The following is a 20,364-nucleotide window of genomic DNA, read 5'->3' as shown; positions in this document are numbered from 1 at the left end:
ATTATTTAAAGTAATATTTTGTTAATAATTTTTAATAATAAAAGTATTGTAATTCAACTTGTTTATTTGCAGGAAATTCCTAAAGAAAACTCATTCATATTTAATGATAGAACTCAAGCCAAAATTACCTTGATTGATCATTTGAACGGCGATAGATATCCTTGTGATATTTATTTTGGGGATACTAATATCGATGAGATATATGTAGGAAATGGTTGGCATGAGTTTATAAGAGGCAAAGTTTTGAAGATCGGGGATATTGTGTATCTTCTTATGTATGGAGATAATCCACATAACATACATGTATTCCATATAGAGGAAATGTGATTAAGTAACATATTTGTAAGATAGTGTTGTTTTAATGTATTAAAGTAAGATGGTGTAAGTTTTATCTAAGTTTAAGAATGAATGTAATTTTGAATTAGTTAAGATGGATCCAGTTTAAGTATGTACTGAATATATATTTTCAAATATTAGATAAAAATATAAGTTGGAAAACAATCATTTAGCCAAACTAATTAAATAAGAAACAGTGCATAAATAATTTAAATATTAAGCAAATAAATATAACATAAACATAGTCAATTGATGTAGCGGTTAGAACAACAATCAAAAACATTGCCCAACTTTGAGTATTGTCAAATGAAGTTGGAGTTATGACTCAATTGCTACTTGATATAGCAACATATATTGCTTTAATATTCAGGAAATTGGAATTCTTCATTGTCAGGTAAGTTATCAAAACATCTGAACTGAACTTCCATTGTACTTGAGTTATGCTTTGGTTTCATTTTAAGCACCTTGACCTGAACAAATAACCTAGTACTGTGAGATTAACCTCAAAATGTTAACATGAAATATGTTGAAATTGGAATAATCTATGTATACGTTACCTGCTAAAGGTTTTCAAAAACCTCTTTGAAAACAACATTAGTAGTTGAAGTTGGAAAAATGTTATCTGCTTTTTTTTCTTTATCATATATCAATATCTTCAAACCATTTTTGGTGGTAACTCTTGACATTGCCACATACAATTGACCATGACTGAAGACATCCTTTGGCAAGTATAGTCCAACATAATCCAATGACTGACCTTGTGATTTATTTATGGTCATTGCATATGAGACTATAATTGGAAATTGTATTCTGTTTAGCTTAAATGGCCATGGTGATTGTGATGGTGACATTTTGATTCGTGGAATATACATTGTGTTTCCAAGATGTCTTCCACTTATAATTTTTGCCTCAATGACATGATTTGCAAGTCTTGTTACTATCATTCTAGTACCATTACATAAGCCTTCCGATTGATCAAGATTTCTCATGAGCATTATCGGTGTTCCAATTTTCAGACTGATTTTGTGATTTGGTAATCCAGATGTTTTAAGAGAATTTAGAAATTCAGGTGTCAGCGTCTCAAATATCTCACAATCATTAACATCAGCACGATCGATTGAGTCACAGCTGTAAAAATCTTGAGCATCACCTGTATTTGGAACAGATTATAATATGAATGTTAATAATATTGTTCCGAAATATAATGGTATGCAATATAAATGGTATTACCTGGTATCAAGCTCAAAACATATGTGTTGATCTGTTCGACAACTTCAATTGTGGAAGCTAGAATTGCTCTTGCTTGCAAATAATTTGGACATTTGTATTGATCGACCAAGTTTGGATAAGTACTTTGAACTATAGCAGGAATGGGATCATCATAATCAAGAATTAGCAGTTCCTTTGGAATATCTACATCAGCATACCCATCATTTGGCTCTGATAGTCTGCCTTCTCCTATTTTTAATAGCCACTTAGAAAAATTGGCTATTTCTTGATCGTTTCCGTTTTTTTTCAATCTCATATTTTGAGTTAAAGTCAAGACTTTGCAGTGGTCCCATATCTTTGAGGAGTTGATGGTGGCATGTACAATATCTGAACGATAACCTCTTGGTACCACTGGAAGTATTTGTCTAAAGTCACCTCCAAAAACTATAACCTTTCCACCGAAAATTGTTTTACTGTTTGAAAAGGAACTCATAACATCTCGCAGTGTTCTTTCAAGTGCTTCAAAAGTATACCTATGCGCCATTGGAGCTTCATCCCATATGATGAGTTTGGTTTGTTTCAGAAGTCCTGCCCGATCATCATTGTGTTCTATATTGCATGTAGCATTATCTAAAGTTGGAACCGGAATCTTAAACTTTGAATGTGCGGTTCTTCCTCCAGGTAATAACAGTGATGCTATTCCACTGCTGGCAACGGTCAAAACAATTTGTGATTTTGATCTGAGGGACGAAGCAAGTGTTCTCCACATATATGTTTTACCTGTTCCTCCATAACCATGTAAGAAAAATACACCTCCTTGTTGTTTTCTGACTGCCTTCATAATTGTTTGGTATATGCCTCTTTGTTCATCTATCATGATATTGATATAATTTGGGATATTTATTTAAGCTTTGTAAAATTTGTAAAAAAATGATGGAAATGATCTCTAATAATGAAATACATCTTATATTTGTATTTAGATAAATTAAATGATTTAAACATAAATTGAATTGCAGACAATGTACCTGTAAGTGACTGATACAATTGTAGAAATTCCTCTCTTTGTTGATGAACATCATAATTGAGCTCATCATAAATGAGTCTATTTCCCAATTCTGCTGTGACATAGTCATTTGGAAATGGAAGACATGGAAAATCTGTCAAACTTTTTCTGTTGGCTTCTAAGTATTTTTCAATCTCAATTAGAGTCAAATTTTCAAGCTGTGCTTCGGTTAATTGCAGTTCTGCGTTTTGTACGGAAGAAAGTAAATGAGTTTCCATATACTATAAAGATAACAATCCATTTAAAAAAAAAATAATGTTGATAACGTACCTCTGTTGTTCGCAATGATCCGTTGTCGATGGAGAATACCATCTGATAACCAAACTTTAGTTTCATCCCATACATGTCTAGGACGATTCATCGTTTTTGCAAGTAGTATAATGACAAAAAGCTTTCTCAAAAAATGGCCGGAACCCCAATCTTTAGCTTCCTTTATAGCTTGGATGTACTGTCTATCATCTTCAAGAAATCCCATGGCAAAGCAAGCATCTCTGTAGGTAAAGTATTGAGTATTTCCAATTTTCTTGATATCATCATAACATGTTGGTCCCTTTACAACTGCCAACATCATTCTAAAATAGTAGAGTTCACCAGTACTTGGAGGAACCCAAATTAATCTTCCAATTGTGTATCCTCTTTTTCTTAGCTTCCACTTTCTAGACTTCTTGACATAAACAAACTTAGAGACAAATTGACCATATGTAAGAGTTCTTGCCTCTGGGAATGTATTGTTTGCCTCTAACCATGCAGTAAACATTGATTCGGTGACGCTTGGTTTAAGAAGAACATCATCAAGATTTTCATAATCTTGAAAATAAACAGAATTTTGTCCTTCTAAGTGATAGAATAATCTTTCAACTGCAGGTTTCCTACCATGGATAGGAAAAGAAAAAATTCTCCAACATGCTTCACATGGAGATACATATCTACAATCAATGTATTCTTTGACTTCATCAATTTCTTCATTTTTAGAACTTTTTCGCTTAATGGAGGGAGAAACAGATGCTGTTATCCTATCATATCCTTTGTGTATGTATTTGAAGAGATATTTGATTGATGTACATTGGTTACACCATTCCATATTGATGTGTGCTTGATATTTCAACAACAAAAAAGCATTGTAAGGGACAACATTTCTATTGTCCATTGTTACTCCACTTTTTGTTATAGTATGACCATGTGATCTTCTTCTATAAATCGGATAACCATCTTGATCAACAATAGTTTTTTCAACAAATTTTTTGGGATAATACTTTGAACATTTGCCAGTTTGTTGCATGCAAGGTGAAGAGGTATGTGTTATACCGCAAGGGCCATGAATCATATGATGTTTGACCAATTGATACAATTCCTGTTGTGTTGACTGATCTGGAATTTCAGCTGAGATAATGGTGTTAATATCATCAGGAGTTGGAAACTTGCTTGATGGGTGAAGGAATAGTAAAATGTGAGCATGTGGCAAACCTCTTTTTTGAAATTCAATAGTGTACAAATCTGTTCAAACATGCATAACAATAAATATTTATGACATGGCATGTGTAAAATAAAGTGGTCAAAATAATATCTGATCAGAAGGTGTAATTATAAAACTTACATGCCATTACTCTTCCGAGGACATGATTCTTGGTAAGATCTTTGAGCAACTCATTAAATTTGATTTTAAAAACTCTAGCTATGATATCTGGACGATCATGAGGTTTTAAATGTTTGCTGTCAAGTAATCTAATAATTTCCGGCCAATTTGGATTGCATGTAAAGGTTATGAACAAATCAGGGAAACCAACTGCTGCAGATATGGCCATACCATCAAAATATAACTGGTCCATGTATCTTTTGCTACCAACAAAAGTTGAAGGCAATACAACTCTTTTACCAGTTTTGCTATCTGTTCCTTCAGCAGCATGAAGTTTTTGATATTTACTTACTCTTAAGGTAGATTGATTGTTTCTAATGAATGATAACCTTTCAGCCTCCATCATTGTGAAACCATCAACTAAAAATTGTTGGAAAAGTCTTCTGGAAGAAATTAGAGTTTGAGCCTCTGCTTTTCTCATTTGGATTCGAAAAGATAGCCAATCCATGATTGTGAGTCGATTTCTCCTTGTAATTATGACATCGGGCCTTTCTTTATGTAGTGTTCCACGTCTATATCCATCCTCTCCATATGGAAATAGTAGAGGATATTGATATCCAAGGTATGCTGAATGGAATTCATTGATTCTTTCAAGTTTTCCACTACGTTGTTCTATTATTAGATCTCTTGTATCTCCAGCATCAACATCACCAACAATAAGAGCTGCTACTTCAGAAACAGTGGGATGATTATATATCCTTCCATCAGTTTTCCTATCATGAATTAGTCTCAGTTTCAATTCATGAACATTTCCTTGCTTTAATTTATCTCTTGCCATTCGAAAAACTTTAGCATGGACATTGTGTTGATCAAGCATTAAAGCCAAGCTGGTCACAATTTCAGGATCAATAGCTTTGTTACCCCTGTACAATATGTTGAACAAATTATGATAAAATATATTGATTATTCACTATCTAAAATTGGCAATATTGAATAAGACACTAAAGATAAGTAATATCACATACTCAAATAAACGCATAAGACAAATCTATATGTATATACTTACCCACAACTATTTATCCTATTGGCTATTTCATTGTCGGTGTCATAGATATAAAGTTGTGCATACTTTGGAAATTCGCCATCCTTTGGCAACATGCTTCCCATTCGATGACAGGGTTGTCCATGTAATCTCAAAACTGGTGGCCCTTTACCATTCTTGTTGGTTTTTTTATCAAACTTCATTCCAGGTGAGGTGAAAGAAAACATTGAATTGTACATCCTTATATTTTGCTGAAAGCTTTTACTTTGTTTGGAAATATTGTCAAACAATAGTTTTTGCAGACATTGAGGAGGATCTTTTAGGAATGGCAATTGAACTTTTCCATTACCACAACAAATTTGGAAAGTTGGTTCAACGGCATGTCTGGATTTTGCGCGTCTCTCTTGATACCACATTTGAGCTCCGCATGATTGACATTCATGTAGAGGATCACCAATGTCCGAATAACCTATAAAGGATCAATGTATTATAAGCCAATGATTATAAATGCAATATGATTAAAAAAAAATATTAAACATAATCAACCTTGTGGAGAATTAGCTGCAAATAAGGTAATGCATTCAACAGCATCATCTTGATCTGTGTCACTATCTGTGCAACTTTCATAAGCATCTTCTTCACTGCTTGAAGATAAATTGGAGTCTTGTTGAAACTCATTATGAGCAGTTTGAGAGGGTGTTTGTTTTCTTTTATTCTCATCAGAACTCTGGTCAGAATTTGGAATTGTAGATGAATTTTGAACATTAGTTATTTTCTGAACTTTGTTGACTGCATCAAACTTGCTTCTCAAGTTAACTTTTAATCCTTCAACATTGATTAAACTCTTGGATGGAATGGGTTTTTTATGTATTAGTGTTTCATTAACAGATTGATCAGCAGGTTGAAAACTTGGAATCAGTCTATTCACCACTGATGAAGTAATATCAGAAAGTGGAGTCTTGGTCATAGAAGTAGAAACCATATCTGGTGGTGTGGATGATGCAATTGGTATGGATTGCAAATTTTGAATCCGTCTGTTTACCACTGATGAAGTAATATCATTAAGTGGAATGTTACTCATAGAATTAGAAGTCATAGCTACTTTTGTGGGAAATCCAACATATATGCCTTGATAACCGCTCCTTTTCATATTTCTAAATCTTTTTTTATGTTGAAGGATTAATTTTCTCTTGTGCCTTGCAATTTTTGATGCAATTTTTTTAGCAATTGTTTGATTCTCCATTATTTCTTAGCAACGAAAACACTCTGGATTGAAAACAGAATTTTACATCAGGAATTTGTAATTAGACATTATTAAGGATTTGTAGGGAATTTTTGTTGACACCAAACAAACAGATACAATGAACATCAAAAAACATATTATGACTTCGTATTAAAATGACATTGACACAATGAACTGGTTACATATCAAAATACTGCATAGTATATAGAATGATAGATACTGTAATAACAGTTGTTCTATTTAAATAACAAATTTAAATGATCTAACCTTTTGACTGGAAGATTGATTTAGGAGATTGGAGTAGATACATGAATGATATTATAAACTAACTGTGATGTGAATACGAATCATTGTGATCAATTTGTTACAATCTGAAGTTCAGTTCTTGTGAATATTGCCATTTAGATGTATGTAAGATTGAGAACTTAATAATATAAGGACTTAAACTTCTTCATATCCATTTCGTATATAATGTTGTCTTGTGTTTCAAATATTGTGTAAAATTCAAATAAGATTAAATTTAGAAGACTGGTGGGAAATTTGAAATTATAATCTGTGGTTTTGAAAATGGTGTGAAATTTGAATTTGAAATTTCAATTTGAGAGCCAGCTGTTAATTTTGTATGATAAGCAAAACCACAACATGTAATTTGAATAATCTAATGATAAGTTTGCCTTCCCTAAGCATGAATAGAGTAATTTAATGTTATAGTTCCTAAAGGTAGACTATTACTTGCTCAAGGAAAAGATAATAATATAAAACTGAACTGATAGTACAGTCACACTTCCCTAATGCTGTCATAGAGTTATGTAGGCTGCAGCAAAGTAATTATGCAGTCAAGTCCTTGTTTTATGGAAGGAGTTATGCAGTCAAGTCCTTGTTTTATGGAAGAAGTTTTGATGCAAAAACAGTAGAATCTACCTAATAGCAATTACAATGTAAGAAAAAGTACAATTTTTGCTGTTGTTATAATGTAAACAGATGATGTAACCAAATAATTAATTGGTTTAGTTACAATGAAATCAAACATTTTCGAGTAATACTATTCATCAACCATCTTTTCAATATTTCTGTAGATGATAAAGTAAGGATGACTTATTTTTTAAGTAACCAAGACAATCAAATATGAAAAGCAAAAATATACTTCAGAAGTATCTGACCACAATAATAATATAAATACTAATATTCATTAAAAATTGAAATACATAATAATTAAACTAAAATCAAAATAAGGAAATGTTTAAAGAGCTTATACACTTCTTTCAATATTGCAATGAAAGATTTACATATAATATGGTGCTGCAGATGAAAATAAAAACAGAGATGGTCTATAATAACACACCAATTTTGAAAGATGAGTTAATCTTTAGTTATTAGACGAACATGAACCAAGTTGCGTGATATTTTGCAGGCAAATTTGAACCTAATTGTGTCACCCTCCTTGTAATTTTGAAATCTGCAAAACTCTTTCCATCCATGACCAATTATAGTTGCTACTATAGGAGAATATGTACTCATAATTGATGCTTGAAGGATATCTAAATGGTCATTAACTAATAGTAAAGATTTGTAACCAACTGATCTAACATAGTCTGAGAAATCGCCCTCCAATGTCTGCACAAACACACATACCAACAAATACTCATGAGATTTAAAATTAAATAAACATTACATATGTAAAGTAAAAGTAACATAGATAAAAAATTACCATGGCAGTGTTATGAACATCACATCTAGATAAGGTTACATCAAAAGATTGAGTATCAATTGGATTTGTAGAATGACTATGGAATGAAGGAAAATTTTCACATAATGTAATACTTCCAACTGATAACAAAAAATTTCCACCTCCATAATAAGTAAAAGTTATTTCGGTTGCTTGTTTGCATTCAAGATGATTTAGTAATGCATACCAACCATCAGTAAGGTATGGAATGATATTGTATTTTCCAAAAGTTAACTTGTGATGGATACCATTTTTATCCCAAATGTGCCAACTCTTATGCAGCTCATTGAAATGTTGCTGGACAAAATCTGGTGGGACTTCACCATAGAACTGAATTGGATAACAATATAAATGAAGATAGTTCAACTATAAAATCATAACAAATGAAAAACAAAAAAATTATATAAAAGATTAAGAAGAAAAAACCTGATTTGGGATAAGTATAGTCTTGAAAAAGCCTAAGGGTGTTTTACACTGCAGGTGTTGTATTAACTCCATAGTTGTATCAATTTGCAACTTGTTGTTGAAATATGGTTAAGTATAATCTATTTATAATGTATGAAAAGTGTGGTTGTAATAAATGAGGCAGATATTAAGCATTAAACTCATTCCACCTGAATTGGTAATTGATAAGTAATAATGTAGGTGGTTGGGATATAAGTAAATTGTATAAGTAAACTTGTGTTAACATGCGCAATAATGGAAAAAAGTATCCAAACAAAAATACACACATAGGCCTAAATACAAACTTAGGGGTTATGATAATATTGAGTTGCCTAAAGTTGAATGCAGACATTGATAATAAATGTAAACTTAGATTTCTTATAATACACACATAAGCCTAAATAAGAAAAATCTGTTAACAAAAGACCATAATAAATCTCATTATATATAATGTTTCACAGGATTATAATCTTGTTAGCAATACTTGCTACACCATTCACTAAATTTTGGGCTTGTGAAGACAAATTAATACTTGATTTCCCACAAAATTGGTGTCAAGAAGGTGATAGGCAACAAAAAAGTATCAAGCAATTTGTACATGCTAATATGCCTGTGAATTTAAACATACACACAAATTGTCATACATTACAACTTCAAAAAGTAGTGTGGCGAAATAGTATTTGATTAAATTTTCTCTTTTTTAATCAGTTTGCCAGATCTTGTTGATGAAGCCTGACAATCAAGATTGAGAGATTCAACTGGTTGTTCCTTTGCAGCAGTCCTTTTGGCTGGAGTCTTTTGAGAAGAAGGAGAGATATCATTCTCTGATGAAGCTGAAACATTTGGCTGTTGCATACCAATATAACACATAAGTTATGTGTGACTAAAACATAAGTAAAAATTATTAATGGTGGAATATCAAGGTTATGAGGATGCATACTGTTGATAGAATTCCATCATCTAGGTGAGCAAATTTTTCAATATCGTCTTTTGTAAAAGCCTGTTACATGCATATGATGAAATATTAATTAACGGTTCTTGATTAATGAAAAAAGTGGAACTATAATTTATTAAAATGACAAATAAGTATACTAAATTACAAACCTGAATCGTAGGTGATTGAGATATTGCACAAAGTTCTTCCTCAATTATATTGATGGTTTCAATGTCTTTGAATGTACTCTATCAAAGTTGAAATTTACGAAAATTAAATCTCAAGAAACAAAAATTTTGATGTAATAAGATCTCTTATCCATCATATAATTTGAAATTTTTTACCTCTGCAATAGGAAGTTGTTCCTCAATTTTGGCAATCAAATCTGGACTATCCTTACACATGACAACAGATCCCATCCCACCCCATCCAATTTGCCACTTAACTCTAACTGCAAATTTCCGTTCCATGATAGCATCAAAATGGCGAGGATATTCCTGCTGGTCACCGTAACCATTCTGCATATAAAGAGAGTATTTGCATTGATCAGACAATGTTAATAACAAAACAATTTGATGCTTATGAAAACTAAAATATATAATGAACCTTCTTTTCTTGTTCAAGTAGAGTCTTTGCAGTTAGGCCAACCATCTCATCAAGAGTATTGTCCCAAAAAACAAACTTGGCTGTATCGTCACCATCGTATACTTCAACATCCAACTTGTACCTTGCAGTTTAAGTAACATTGTTCAAACTCTAAATGAATTAATCGTATTCAGTTTAAAAGGTATTGGAATAAAATATATTGTAAATTATTACTTGACTCTAGGATCATTTGTGGTGTGTGACTTTCGGCATACAAAGGGGAGTTCAGATCCTTCACATTTTAAGGAGCAGTCATTTGTACCATCATTGCAAGCATAAAAAAACCAACCTCCATTTGACACCCTAATGTGTGAAGTGTTCACTACAGTAACACAAACTGCATCCTGTAATTTTGGGTAATCAGTGAAAAGGTAAATCAATAATGAACAAACTTTAAACATACTTCGAATGTTAATGCATACCTTTTTAAGTTTTTTAATAGCTCCCAATGAAAGAACTTGGGCATTTCTCATGAAGTTTTCATCAGTATTGTATTGAGTACCAGCATAACTTTGGGTGTATAATTGTGTAGAAGTTGAAAAAGACCTGTTTTGCGACGCATAAACAGTTTCCTTGGGCAAGCTGCATATGAAAAACCAGTTATTATAACTGAAAATCAATAATTGGGACCACTTTGTGAGGTTTCAACAGAATACTATAAATAACCTGGCACGAAATTTTTCTATTTCAGGTATCGATGTATCAAATAGAATCTTAGTTCCATTCCACACATTTGTTAATTGCAAGGGGTATGATCCTACAATGTTATCCAGTGTGATAATTGTTAGAGAAACACAGCTATAATACTGTGGACATTGAGAATAACATTAGACAATTTATCACAGACCTTGTGCTTCTCTGACTCGAACATGTCTCATAATGATGACACATGGATCATTATTAGATCGTTGGTTGTAACCATTGATAAATTGGTCAGATACTAAATCCCACAGAGTACAATCAAGTTCCTTATCACTACAAACATAAAACAACAAATAATTATCATAGTTAGGTTAACTGAACTGTATGTGGCACGGTTTAATACAATACCGCTGATCTTTGATGGTAAAAGCGACATTAGCTTTCCTTGTTGTAGTTGCAGTAACAATCTTCCCAATAGAGTTAACAACTCCTATAGCATCTAAGTCAGAAAACAGCATACATATAAGATTTGTAGACAATTATAATATGAAACTATAGGTTCAACTATGTTGTTAACCAATTGTCTTACCAACTAACAGATCAGTGCGAAAAGTCCCATTAGAGATCTCTTCAAAATCCTTGAAGTAAAAATGTGTTTTTGGTATTTCTGGAATTTCAACTGCAGTAACTCTTGTTGCACCAACAAATATTAATCGAAATTTGTGAGGAGTCATCTTATATTGTGAATCATTATCTGCAACCCTAAAATTACGCATAGAATACGTCTGGCCTTGTGCAAGTTGTTCTTTCCACTTCTCAATATCATCAGTCATCACAGTCGCTTGGATAGTATATCCCTATAACAAATTAAAAGGCAATTGGTATATACCTAAAAAAACTAATAACCATTATTCATTAAGATGGATAATATGAGGAATGGAAGCTACCTTTATATCCCTGAGCAACATTTCCATTATCACTTCAGATTCTCCTTTCGACACAATCCACATGTCATCCAAAATCACCCCTAGTCTCCATATTTCTTTCTTCTTGGTAACATCTTTAACAGCATCATAATCATACTCAATAGGCTTCTTTTCCTGCATATACATACTCTAGAGTTAAAATTGCCACAAAGAGATGCATATTCCAACCAAAATAGATATATACAAAGTCTACTATAAATATATAAGCTAACCTTATTGTCTTGAAGCATTTGGGTATCTTGAGATTTCTGAGGTACATTATGAACAAACTTCATCAAAAATATACTAATAAATGCATGGTGAACAAACCTTACTGAATCGTAATAAACAAATATAATGAGTACCTCTTGGTTTTCTGCCAAAACCTTTATGCCATCGTTGATTTCAGTCACCTGAGATATCTGCATTCAGTTATCAAGAAACTTCATCAAGTTGTGGTTATAGTCAACATTTTTTTAACCAACTTCAATATAAATAGATAATCTAACCTTGGTGTCACGATCCATTTGGGTCTCTTGAGATATCTGAAATACATTATGAAGAAACTTCATAAAAAATATATACATTATGAACAAACTTTAATTATGTATGATGATTATTAAGTTTCATGAGTACCTCTTGATGTTCTATAGGTTCAGCAGTTAGTTTCTTCTGAAATTTCCAGTTAAAAGATTATGAAGATACATAAAGTTACTCTTGATATAATTTAAGTAATGGAAGGTAAATGATTGTTGCATAAAATATCCATACCTTTTTGTTAACCTCCATTGAAACAGAACCTTGAGGTGAATTCTAAACAAATCGAACGCAACATTACAGAGTTAAGAACAAACAATGTCTATTTGCAACTACGTGCGCGTTAATAATTTACAACCAAACATCAAAATTTTTATTTATACCTTTTTGTTAACCTCCATTGAAACAGATCCTTGCGGTAAATTCTAAAAAAATCAAACACAACATTAAAAAATTAAAAACAACCTATTTTTATTTTCAACAACGTGCGCGTTAATTATTTACAACACACAACCAAATTTTTTAATATGTTCACCTTTTTTTCAACCTCCATTGTAGTTGATCCAAGTTTTGATTTCTAAAATGTCCAAAGGAAAACCATCAAAACTAAAAGTTGATGTTCATGGAGACATAGATTGTTAACAATACTCACCCAAAATCTCATATAAAACCATAAAAACTTAAACTTCCTTTGATACAAACTTGTATTGTTCATGAATATGTACAAAATTGTAGAATCATCATTGATACTTCAAATCATCTTCGAATAGTTGGACAAAAAAGAGAAAAACTTAAACTTTACGTTCATACACACATTTATGGATTATGTCTATAACAACAAACACCATAACTGGAAAAAACACCATAAAAACATAAACTTTGTGTTCATACCCACATGTATTCTTCATGTATAAAACCAAAATGGTATCATCATATTACATACTTCAAATAAACAACCAAAAGTGAAAAAAAACCATATAAACTACAACTTGAAGTTCTTACACAACCAAAAAGTGCAAAAATAAAAAAAAATCGAAGAATCTGTATGTTCATGTAAGTGTCGATTTTGTATACCTTTTTTTCAACCTCCAATGTAGTAGATCCAAGCTTTGATTTCTAAAAAGAAAAATAAAAAAAATACAGGAAAGCAAACTCTTTTTAGCATCAATCTTGATAACAAAGTAAAATTTCAAGTTATATGAAGACAACATTACCTTCTTAATCTGATCCATAGCAAGTTCAAGTTCAAGTTCTCACAATTTTTTCGTTTTGGAGGGAGATGGAAGGAGATTGAGTGTGATGTTGTATGAAGAGATGTTGTATCGGAAGTGACAACATGGAGAGTATTAGAGTAGTTCAAAATTTGGTTGGAGGATGTGAAGCAAAAATGTGAAATTCCATTAAAGCCCAATGTCTTCTCCTTTCATAGTTAAATGCCAATGTTATATGAGATAAGGGCAATTAGGTAAATGCGCTTGAAGGTGGGGCCAGAAGCAATGAAAAAATTTGAGACATCTAATACCAATATTGCCCTTATTTTTAGTAGTAACAAAAATGGGAAAAAAAAATGGCAGAAGGGCAATCTCGGTTTTTTGGTGGTATCTTATTTTCTTATATTTATAGTAGATTTGTAAACTATTTATCTATATCTGTCTTTGTACTGAATATTATTATTTTTATCATCACTATATTTTGAGTTCTTTTTATTTATTTATTTTAAAATTATTATTATATGTTTTGTAATATCATATATGATAGTGTACAAAATTCGTGTGATAGCACGGGTCGGTGTCTAGCTTGTTTATAAAATGTATTATTAACCTTAAAAAAAACAAATTAGCCTGAAAACATATATAATAAGAATATTAAGCATAATAGTTAAGATTTCTTAAGAATAAAAACATAGCTTAGAGATTCAAATTATTGAAATTTAGATCCTTGTGTGTGAACCAATTAAAAGATAAAGAGAAAGCATGTGCAAAATGAGTATATCGACCATGTGTAAGAAATTATTATGACATTGTGTGAAACAAAGTATTTTCTAAAATTGAATAAATATAAGGATGGTAATACTTATATGAATAAAACTTGTTTATATTGATAGGAATCAAAACAAAACTTGATCATTTGGTCGATATTAGAAAGTCCTAATAGAATCAAATTTCATAGACTTAGTAAGTCTTATCAGCAAAGACACAATTTAGCAAGTAGTGTGAGAGCAAAACAAGTCCCTATTTTCATGATCAATTAATGGTGCAGTTGGCAATGATCCTATAAATTCAGTATTTTGAAATCAATGAAACGCAATCAAAACAATCAAGTCTTTGGAGGAACTTCTTCAAACAATGAATTACCTTCTTTTGTTAGTATTCTCTTTGTTCATACACTCAAGTTCTGCAACAATTAACTTTGATTACTTCATGCTGGCTGAAACATGGCCACCATCTTTCTGTCAAACTAAGACATGTATCTCTACTATACCTTCAAAATTCAGTATCCACGGCCTTTGGCCGCAGAACAACTCCTCACCTCAGCCAAGACAGTGCACAACAACTAAAATATTGGAGAAAGAGGTTTGTTTATCTGGATCAATAGCTTTAATGCTTTAATTTTACTAGTATTATTTTTATATGGTGTTGGAAATTTGATAATTTACTTCTATTTATTTTACCAGCTTAAGCCACTGAAGCCTAGGATTGCAAATGTTTGGCCGTCTCTAACTGGAAACAACTTCGGCTTATGGAATCATGAGTGGACAGTTCACGGAACTTGCTCCACAATGGCAGCATTTGATTACTTTAAGCTCGCGTTAGATCTTTACGCGAAAAGTAATATCAAAGACCTTCTTCAAAAGAAAAATATAACACCGGGGAAAGGACCCATAAATAGAAAAGACATTGAGGATGCTATAAAGGTAGCCACTGGCGGCTTGGCACCACAACTTAGTTGTGATCAAAATTCTGGGAATTTGCTGGAAGTTAGACTTTGCTTCGATACTAGCACAAATCCAAAGTATAAAAATTGTTCTACTAATACAAATTGTCCACTTAATAATGTGTATTTACCATTATAATTATAAGAATTTATAAATAAAGTAAATAAAATTGTAATGGTTGCTTTTTACTAGTGAAGACATGAAAGTTTAATTAACATTTTTCATACTGGTAAAATAATGAATTGTCTTAAGCTATTGTGTGTGTGATGCACGGTTATTATAGTTAGTCTCATTGTTCTTAATTACTGCTAAAATTATGTAATGTAAGTAGTATTGAGTTTTATGTTTACATTTTATCAAACCACCTAGAACACAATGAGTTGCATCACTTTAGCAGTAGAGTAGAGTAATCACTTCAATAACAATATTTGGTAACTTAGCTTAAAATAGAGGCTTTAGTTTAAAATAGAGGCTAATAGAACCAGTAATTAGCAGTATAGTAGTACATCATATTAAAACAAGGAGCAATTCAAAACCAAGAAAAAGTCCACACACTGAAGATATATAGTATTTCAGTATCCCTTAATATAAGGACATCAAATCTACAAGACCACGACCAAACCAACAAAAGCACACCTTAATTCTACCAGTAATGCACAATTATGTCATCCATGAGATAGCAATATCACAGCATAACAAACAAAAGACCTAAAAGAAGCTAACATACAGAGTGGTAAACATATATCACCACTAAATAGTCCTTGTAGTGAACATGCTACGATGGGACAAACCCGACAACATCAAGACCAATGAGAAATAGTCCAATTCCCTTCTGAGCTGATACAATTAACCAGTAAACAGATGTCAAAACTGTCTGCACAATTTGGCAGCGATGGATCTCGGCCCCAGCCACATAATTAGCAGAAACTGTGTAAGAATTGACGAGGAATTTTACAGATCCGCCTTCAACGGGACAGGGGTTTTGAGATACTACCTTATTACCACATTATGCAGACAGCTTTAAACAATACCAGAGAATTTGTTCAACTTGCCCATCACAACGGTAAGAGTAGGCTCATCAATTTTTCTGCAGATGCACCGCTAAAGATTCCTACAAGATTAAAAAAGTTGAAACAGCCAGCACAAAATTAAAGACAGAAAAATCAGAGTTTATTCTCTTGTAACTATTCCCAAGCACATAGTCGAATTCTCCATCCATTCCGATAACTGGTAATTAAACCCTTTCAAAGGGGTTCTAAGGATTCGCCATGAGGGAACCTTGGTCTCCTCTACTACCTTTTCCCACTCAAACCCTTCCCAGTTAAAAATCATCGCATTTAACCTAGATTCTGTTTCGACTCCATCACAGCCTCCTACACACAAATAAGAGGTTGTGAGACGGACTCCTCTTTTAAGACGGTTATGCTTGGTTGGTAGCCTAGATTGAAAAAGTCTCCAGCCAAGCATCGACATTTTAGATGGGATTAAAGGATTCCAAACGTCTTTAACCCACTCACAGTCCTCTGTCTCTTCTCTAGTTAGTAAGTCATACACTTTCTTAACCGTGTATTGGTCCTCACTCCACTTCCACCGGTCTTGACTGTTGCTGGATCTATCGGCGCCTAAGGCAACTCCATTACAAATATCCACCAACTCTATCTCCCATTGAAAAATTCTTCTCCTCCAATTCCGTTTAACCTTCTTCACGCCCTCTTCTTCAACAATCATATCAGAAACACGACTCTCCTTATCTAGCGATGGATTGAAAAGTCTAGACAAGAGTTTACTCAAGACGTCTCCGTCCACCCATGGGTCCTTCTAAAATAATGTTTCTTTCCCATCTCCTACTTCTTTCCTTAGGTGTTCTTCAAACCAATTTACACCTCCTCTCCCCGGCGTTCTCATGATTGAATTAAAATTCCTCCACCATATCGAACTGCTCTTGTCCACCTCTTCCAAATTTGAACCATATCTTCGGATAAGAACCATTTTCAACAACGCCTTATTCTCAACCTTCATTCTCCACCACCACTTGCCTAGAAGGGCCATGTTAAATATTCTTAAATTTCTAATCCCCAGACCTCCCGACTCCTTCGGCTTGAAAATACTACTATTATCCAATTAAATTTCCCCGCCTCACCGCTCCCTCCCCAAAGGAAATTTATAAAGAGAGATTCAATTAGAGAAATAATGCCTGGTGGTAGTACCTTGAAAAAGGACAGGAAATAGATAGGCATGTCATACAAGGAAGACTTTAAAAGCACAAGCCGGCCTCCCATGGATAATGACAGACACTTCCAAGAGGCTCCAACTCAAATATAAAGGCTTATAAATGACAAGCCAAAATACATTACAAACCAAGTCAAGTAACCATGTTGAAACAAAGCATACAAAACAATACTATGCCAAGTATTTGGACATTTTCTGCTACCATTGGAGCAGCTCCATAAAGAAAGTATTATGCATAAAATTCTGCTGTAAAAAGTTACCTCCAATGCCTTAAAGAACCCTCCATATCATGCCTCCTCGGACTAGACTGATACTCCCTGAACTGACAAAAAAACTGCACTACCACAACCCCAACACACACCCTGAAAATCTGCAGCAGAAAGATGTAGAAGATCTGAATAATGTGATTACTTTGTCGCAGTAAGAGGCATTTGGTAAATTTAACCAATTAACTGAGGAACATATCCTTGAAAAGGGACTAGAGTATGGGTGGGCCTTAGCAATGAAAAGGACAGGGGCATGAATGTGCTAGGCAAAGCGTTATGCGGCCAAAAATAAGTATTGATTGTTTCTCATTTTCTCCAATGTATACATCAGAGTGCAAAGGACTTATGAATCATAGAACACACTGCCAGCTTTCAGTTTTTTGACCTTTTCATCATTTTGATTTATAATTTCGTATGTTGCCCATTCTCAACTCTCAAGTTCTTCTGAAAATTGAGAGAGAAAAATAAAAAGTACACCACCAGGTAGAAGATCGTCCTCTATGCAAAAAGTTGTTCAAATAACATGAAGAGTCTTATTGAAACCTTTTCACATCTGACAGATTCACGAAACTAAAAGTACAAATAAAAAAGAAATGTTACTCACACCAATGCTGCAAATGCATGCTGCCATGCTAGAAAATATGCCATTTCATCTTGGTATGCATCATACTATGAATTAAACTCGGAATTAATTCCTAGTAAGTATCATTCTTCTACTCCACTTTTTAAAAACACCACTCTCCTGTTTATGTTTGTTAAAAGTCTGTGTGTTTTTACTATTCCTTGACTTTACAACATCGTAGGCTATTTGTAAGTATTCCAAGTCACTACATCTTCCTAGAAATAGAAGTTGCGTGATCTTCTTTTAGACGCACAGTTTTACATATTTCACATGGTATCAGAGCAGGTTCTGATTCTCTGACCTGACTCTGTACTTCACTATCGTTGCCGGTGGCAATCTTCCGTTGTCTTCTCCATCTTCAAATAGCGTTGCCAGTCTGCAAGCCTTACCCGCGACCAGAAACCACCAACAACAACTTCTGTGGAATAGTCTGGCGAGCCCGACGGTGCTTTTCCCGTCGCGAACCGCCACAAAATAGTTCGGCGTGCCCGACGGTGCTTTTCCCGCCGCCAACCGCCGCAATAGTTCGGCGTGCCTGATGATGCTTTTCCCGTCTCCAACCGCCACAGAATAGTTCGGCGTGCCTGATGGTGCTTTTCCCGTCGCCAACCACCTCCACAGGCGCTTCTGCGTGCGCCACTGCCTTTCCTGCAAGTGGGTCCCAAACACAGCCCCCAACTCCGCGCCTGAGCTTCTCTCTAGCTATTGTTTCCAGCAACAGCCACTGCAGGATTGCCCCTGCAACTTTCCGAGGTTGCTTTTCATCTTTTTGGTGATTTCCTAGCAATCTTTTCTCTTTCACCGATGGTCTTGTCTGGTGCTGGATCAGTTGTTCCCTCCATAAAGCCAACAGTGGTCAAACTTAGTTCCAATCTTTTAGTGAGAAAAGATTTCGATGTAACAAGCTTAAAGCATAGAAAGCTTTAGCTTGAGGAGGAGTGTTAAAAGTCTGTGTGTTTTTACTATTCCTCGACTTTACAACATCCTAGACATTTAATGTAATTATTGCAGCTTCATTATAAATAGAAATTGTGTGATCTTCTTTTAGACACAGAGTTTTAACAATGTTAATTATCAAACTGAAATTTTTATTCTTTATAAAAAAGTACATATTCAGTTTTAACATTATTAAACTGAAATGAATGTAGCCATGTTATTTTCAATATTTCAGGTAGGGCAGTGAGATTAATCAATGATAAAAATCCTCAATAGTATCCCATCTTAAAAAAAGTGTGCTGAATATATGAAAAATTTAGCTATGCATTCTTCAGATATATGAACTGGAGATAATATGCAAATGTAAAATACCTCGACAGAAACTTGATGGTCTACAATTGAAGAGGTTGGCAGCTGTCTGTAAATAGATTTGTTGACCAATTGAAGAAACAGATTCATATCAATCCCTATATGCTGCTGCACTTTGAGCAGTTCATAAAACAAGAAAAAGTTGATATATTCATATGAATGAAGTACTTTGAAGGGAAAAGATTTACAATATATTTTCATATTAATGATGATGTACAAGACATAAGAACAAAAATTGCAATAAGATTAAAACACATCAAACTTGAACAAAACAGAAACGAAGCTTGTATTTGCATACACGTCAAAATGTTGTTGGCCCTTGAATTTAATAAAATACTGAGAAACATGATAAGAAACTTATTATGATAAGAACCATGATAAGAAACTTATTACAGTTCTACGTTGCTTGCTACACAAGTCACCTCCTTGAGTGATTGTGTACTCGTTGCTTGCTACACAAGTCATCTCCTTAAGTGATTGTGTACCTTTGCTTAGTGTACAGCTTATGTAGAATAGCATAGCATATAGTTTGTTAGAAGTTTGTTAGAAGATTGTTAGTAGTTTGTTAGAAGTTTGTTAGAAGATTGTTAGTAGTTTGTTAGAGTTGGTTAGAACTATCTTCACCTATATAAAGGTGCTTGTAACTAC

At 33.3% G+C, this 20,364-nt stretch overlaps 3 protein-coding genes across 6 annotated transcripts; 1 reads left to right on the top strand and 2 right to left on the bottom strand.

The window, feature by feature from the left end:
* Positions 1–896: 896 nt before the first annotated feature.
* Positions 897–6,373, bottom strand: LOC123904938. Its single transcript, XM_045954544.1, has 7 exons — positions 5,770–6,373; positions 5,248–5,692; positions 4,203–5,104; positions 2,879–4,102; positions 2,571–2,789; positions 1,567–2,415; positions 897–1,486 (listed from the first exon to the last, which is right to left on the bottom strand). The coding sequence occupies exons 1-7, from the start codon at positions 6,371–6,373 to the stop codon at positions 897–899; spliced, it is 4,833 nt and encodes a 1,610-aa protein (XP_045810500.1).
* Positions 6,374–9,079: 2,706 nt separating this feature from the next.
* Positions 9,080–13,982, bottom strand: LOC123906206. Of its 4 annotated transcripts, none has more exons than XM_045956062.1 (21): positions 13,574–13,982; positions 13,434–13,475; positions 12,895–12,936; positions 12,743–12,784; positions 12,594–12,635; positions 12,459–12,494; positions 12,332–12,367; positions 12,188–12,244; positions 12,056–12,112; positions 11,805–11,957; positions 11,447–11,714; positions 11,266–11,356; positions 11,063–11,190; positions 10,882–10,972; positions 10,638–10,797; positions 10,390–10,559; positions 10,177–10,297; positions 9,915–10,088; positions 9,741–9,818; positions 9,577–9,636; positions 9,081–9,482 (listed from the first exon to the last, which is right to left on the bottom strand). In XM_045956062.1, the coding sequence occupies exons 1-21, from the start codon at positions 13,589–13,591 to the stop codon at positions 9,321–9,323; spliced, it is 2,028 nt and encodes a 675-aa protein (XP_045812018.1). In that variant the 5' UTR covers positions 13,592–13,982; the 3' UTR covers positions 9,081–9,320. The 4 variants fall into 4 exon arrangements, with proteins under 4 accessions (XP_045812022.1, XP_045812021.1, XP_045812018.1 ...); XM_045956064.1 differs by having other exon boundaries at positions 12,056–12,091; XM_045956066.1 differs by lacking the exon at positions 12,594–12,635 and having other exon boundaries at positions 9,080–9,482.
* A 797-nt stretch (positions 13,983–14,779) lies between these two features.
* On the top strand, positions 14,780–15,432 carry LOC123904937 (ribonuclease S-2-like). The gene is made up of 2 exons (XM_045954543.1): positions 14,780–14,932; positions 15,034–15,432. The coding sequence occupies exons 1-2, from the start codon at positions 14,780–14,782 to the stop codon at positions 15,430–15,432; spliced, it is 552 nt and encodes a 183-aa protein (XP_045810499.1).
* Positions 15,433–20,364: the final 4,932 nt, after the last annotated feature.

The sequence above is a fragment of the Trifolium pratense genome, linkage group LG2 (genome assembly GCF_020283565.1).
Source record: "Trifolium pratense cultivar HEN17-A07 linkage group LG2, ARS_RC_1.1, whole genome shotgun sequence".
Classification (NCBI taxonomy): Eukaryota; Viridiplantae; Streptophyta; class Magnoliopsida; order Fabales; family Fabaceae; genus Trifolium; species Trifolium pratense.
Note: the sequence above shows the minus strand (reverse complement) of the source record. Positions and strands in the feature narration are given on the sequence as shown.

Bases quoted from the DNA above. Each gene is read 5' to 3' on its own strand.
- LOC123904938 (XM_045954544.1), bottom strand. From the start codon at position 6,373: ATGAAAAGGAGCGGTTATCAAGGCATATATGTTGGATTTCCCACAAAA. The intron at 2,790-2,878 runs GTACGTTATCAA...TACAAAACGCAG, and splicing joins GATCATTGCGAACAACAGAG to AACTGCAATTAACCGAAGCA. The intron at 2,416-2,570 runs GTACATTGTCTG...ATATCATGATAG, and splicing joins ATTGTATCAGTCACTTACAG to ATGAACAAAGAGGCATATAC.
- LOC123904937 (XM_045954543.1), top strand. From the start codon at position 14,780: ATGCTGGCTGAAACATGGCCACCATCTTTCTGTCAAACTAAGACATGT. The intron at 14,933-15,033 runs GTTTGTTTATCT...TTATTTTACCAG, and splicing joins CTAAAATATTGGAGAAAGAG to CTTAAGCCACTGAAGCCTAG.
- LOC123906206 (XM_045956062.1), bottom strand. The intron at 12,495-12,593 runs GTATGGATATTT...TGGAAATTTCAG, and splicing joins CAATGGAGGTTAACAAAAAG to AAGAAACTAACTGCTGAACC. The intron at 9,819-9,914 runs GTAAAAAATTTC...CAACTTTGATAG, and splicing joins AACAACTTCCTATTGCAGAG to AGTACATTCAAAGACATTGA.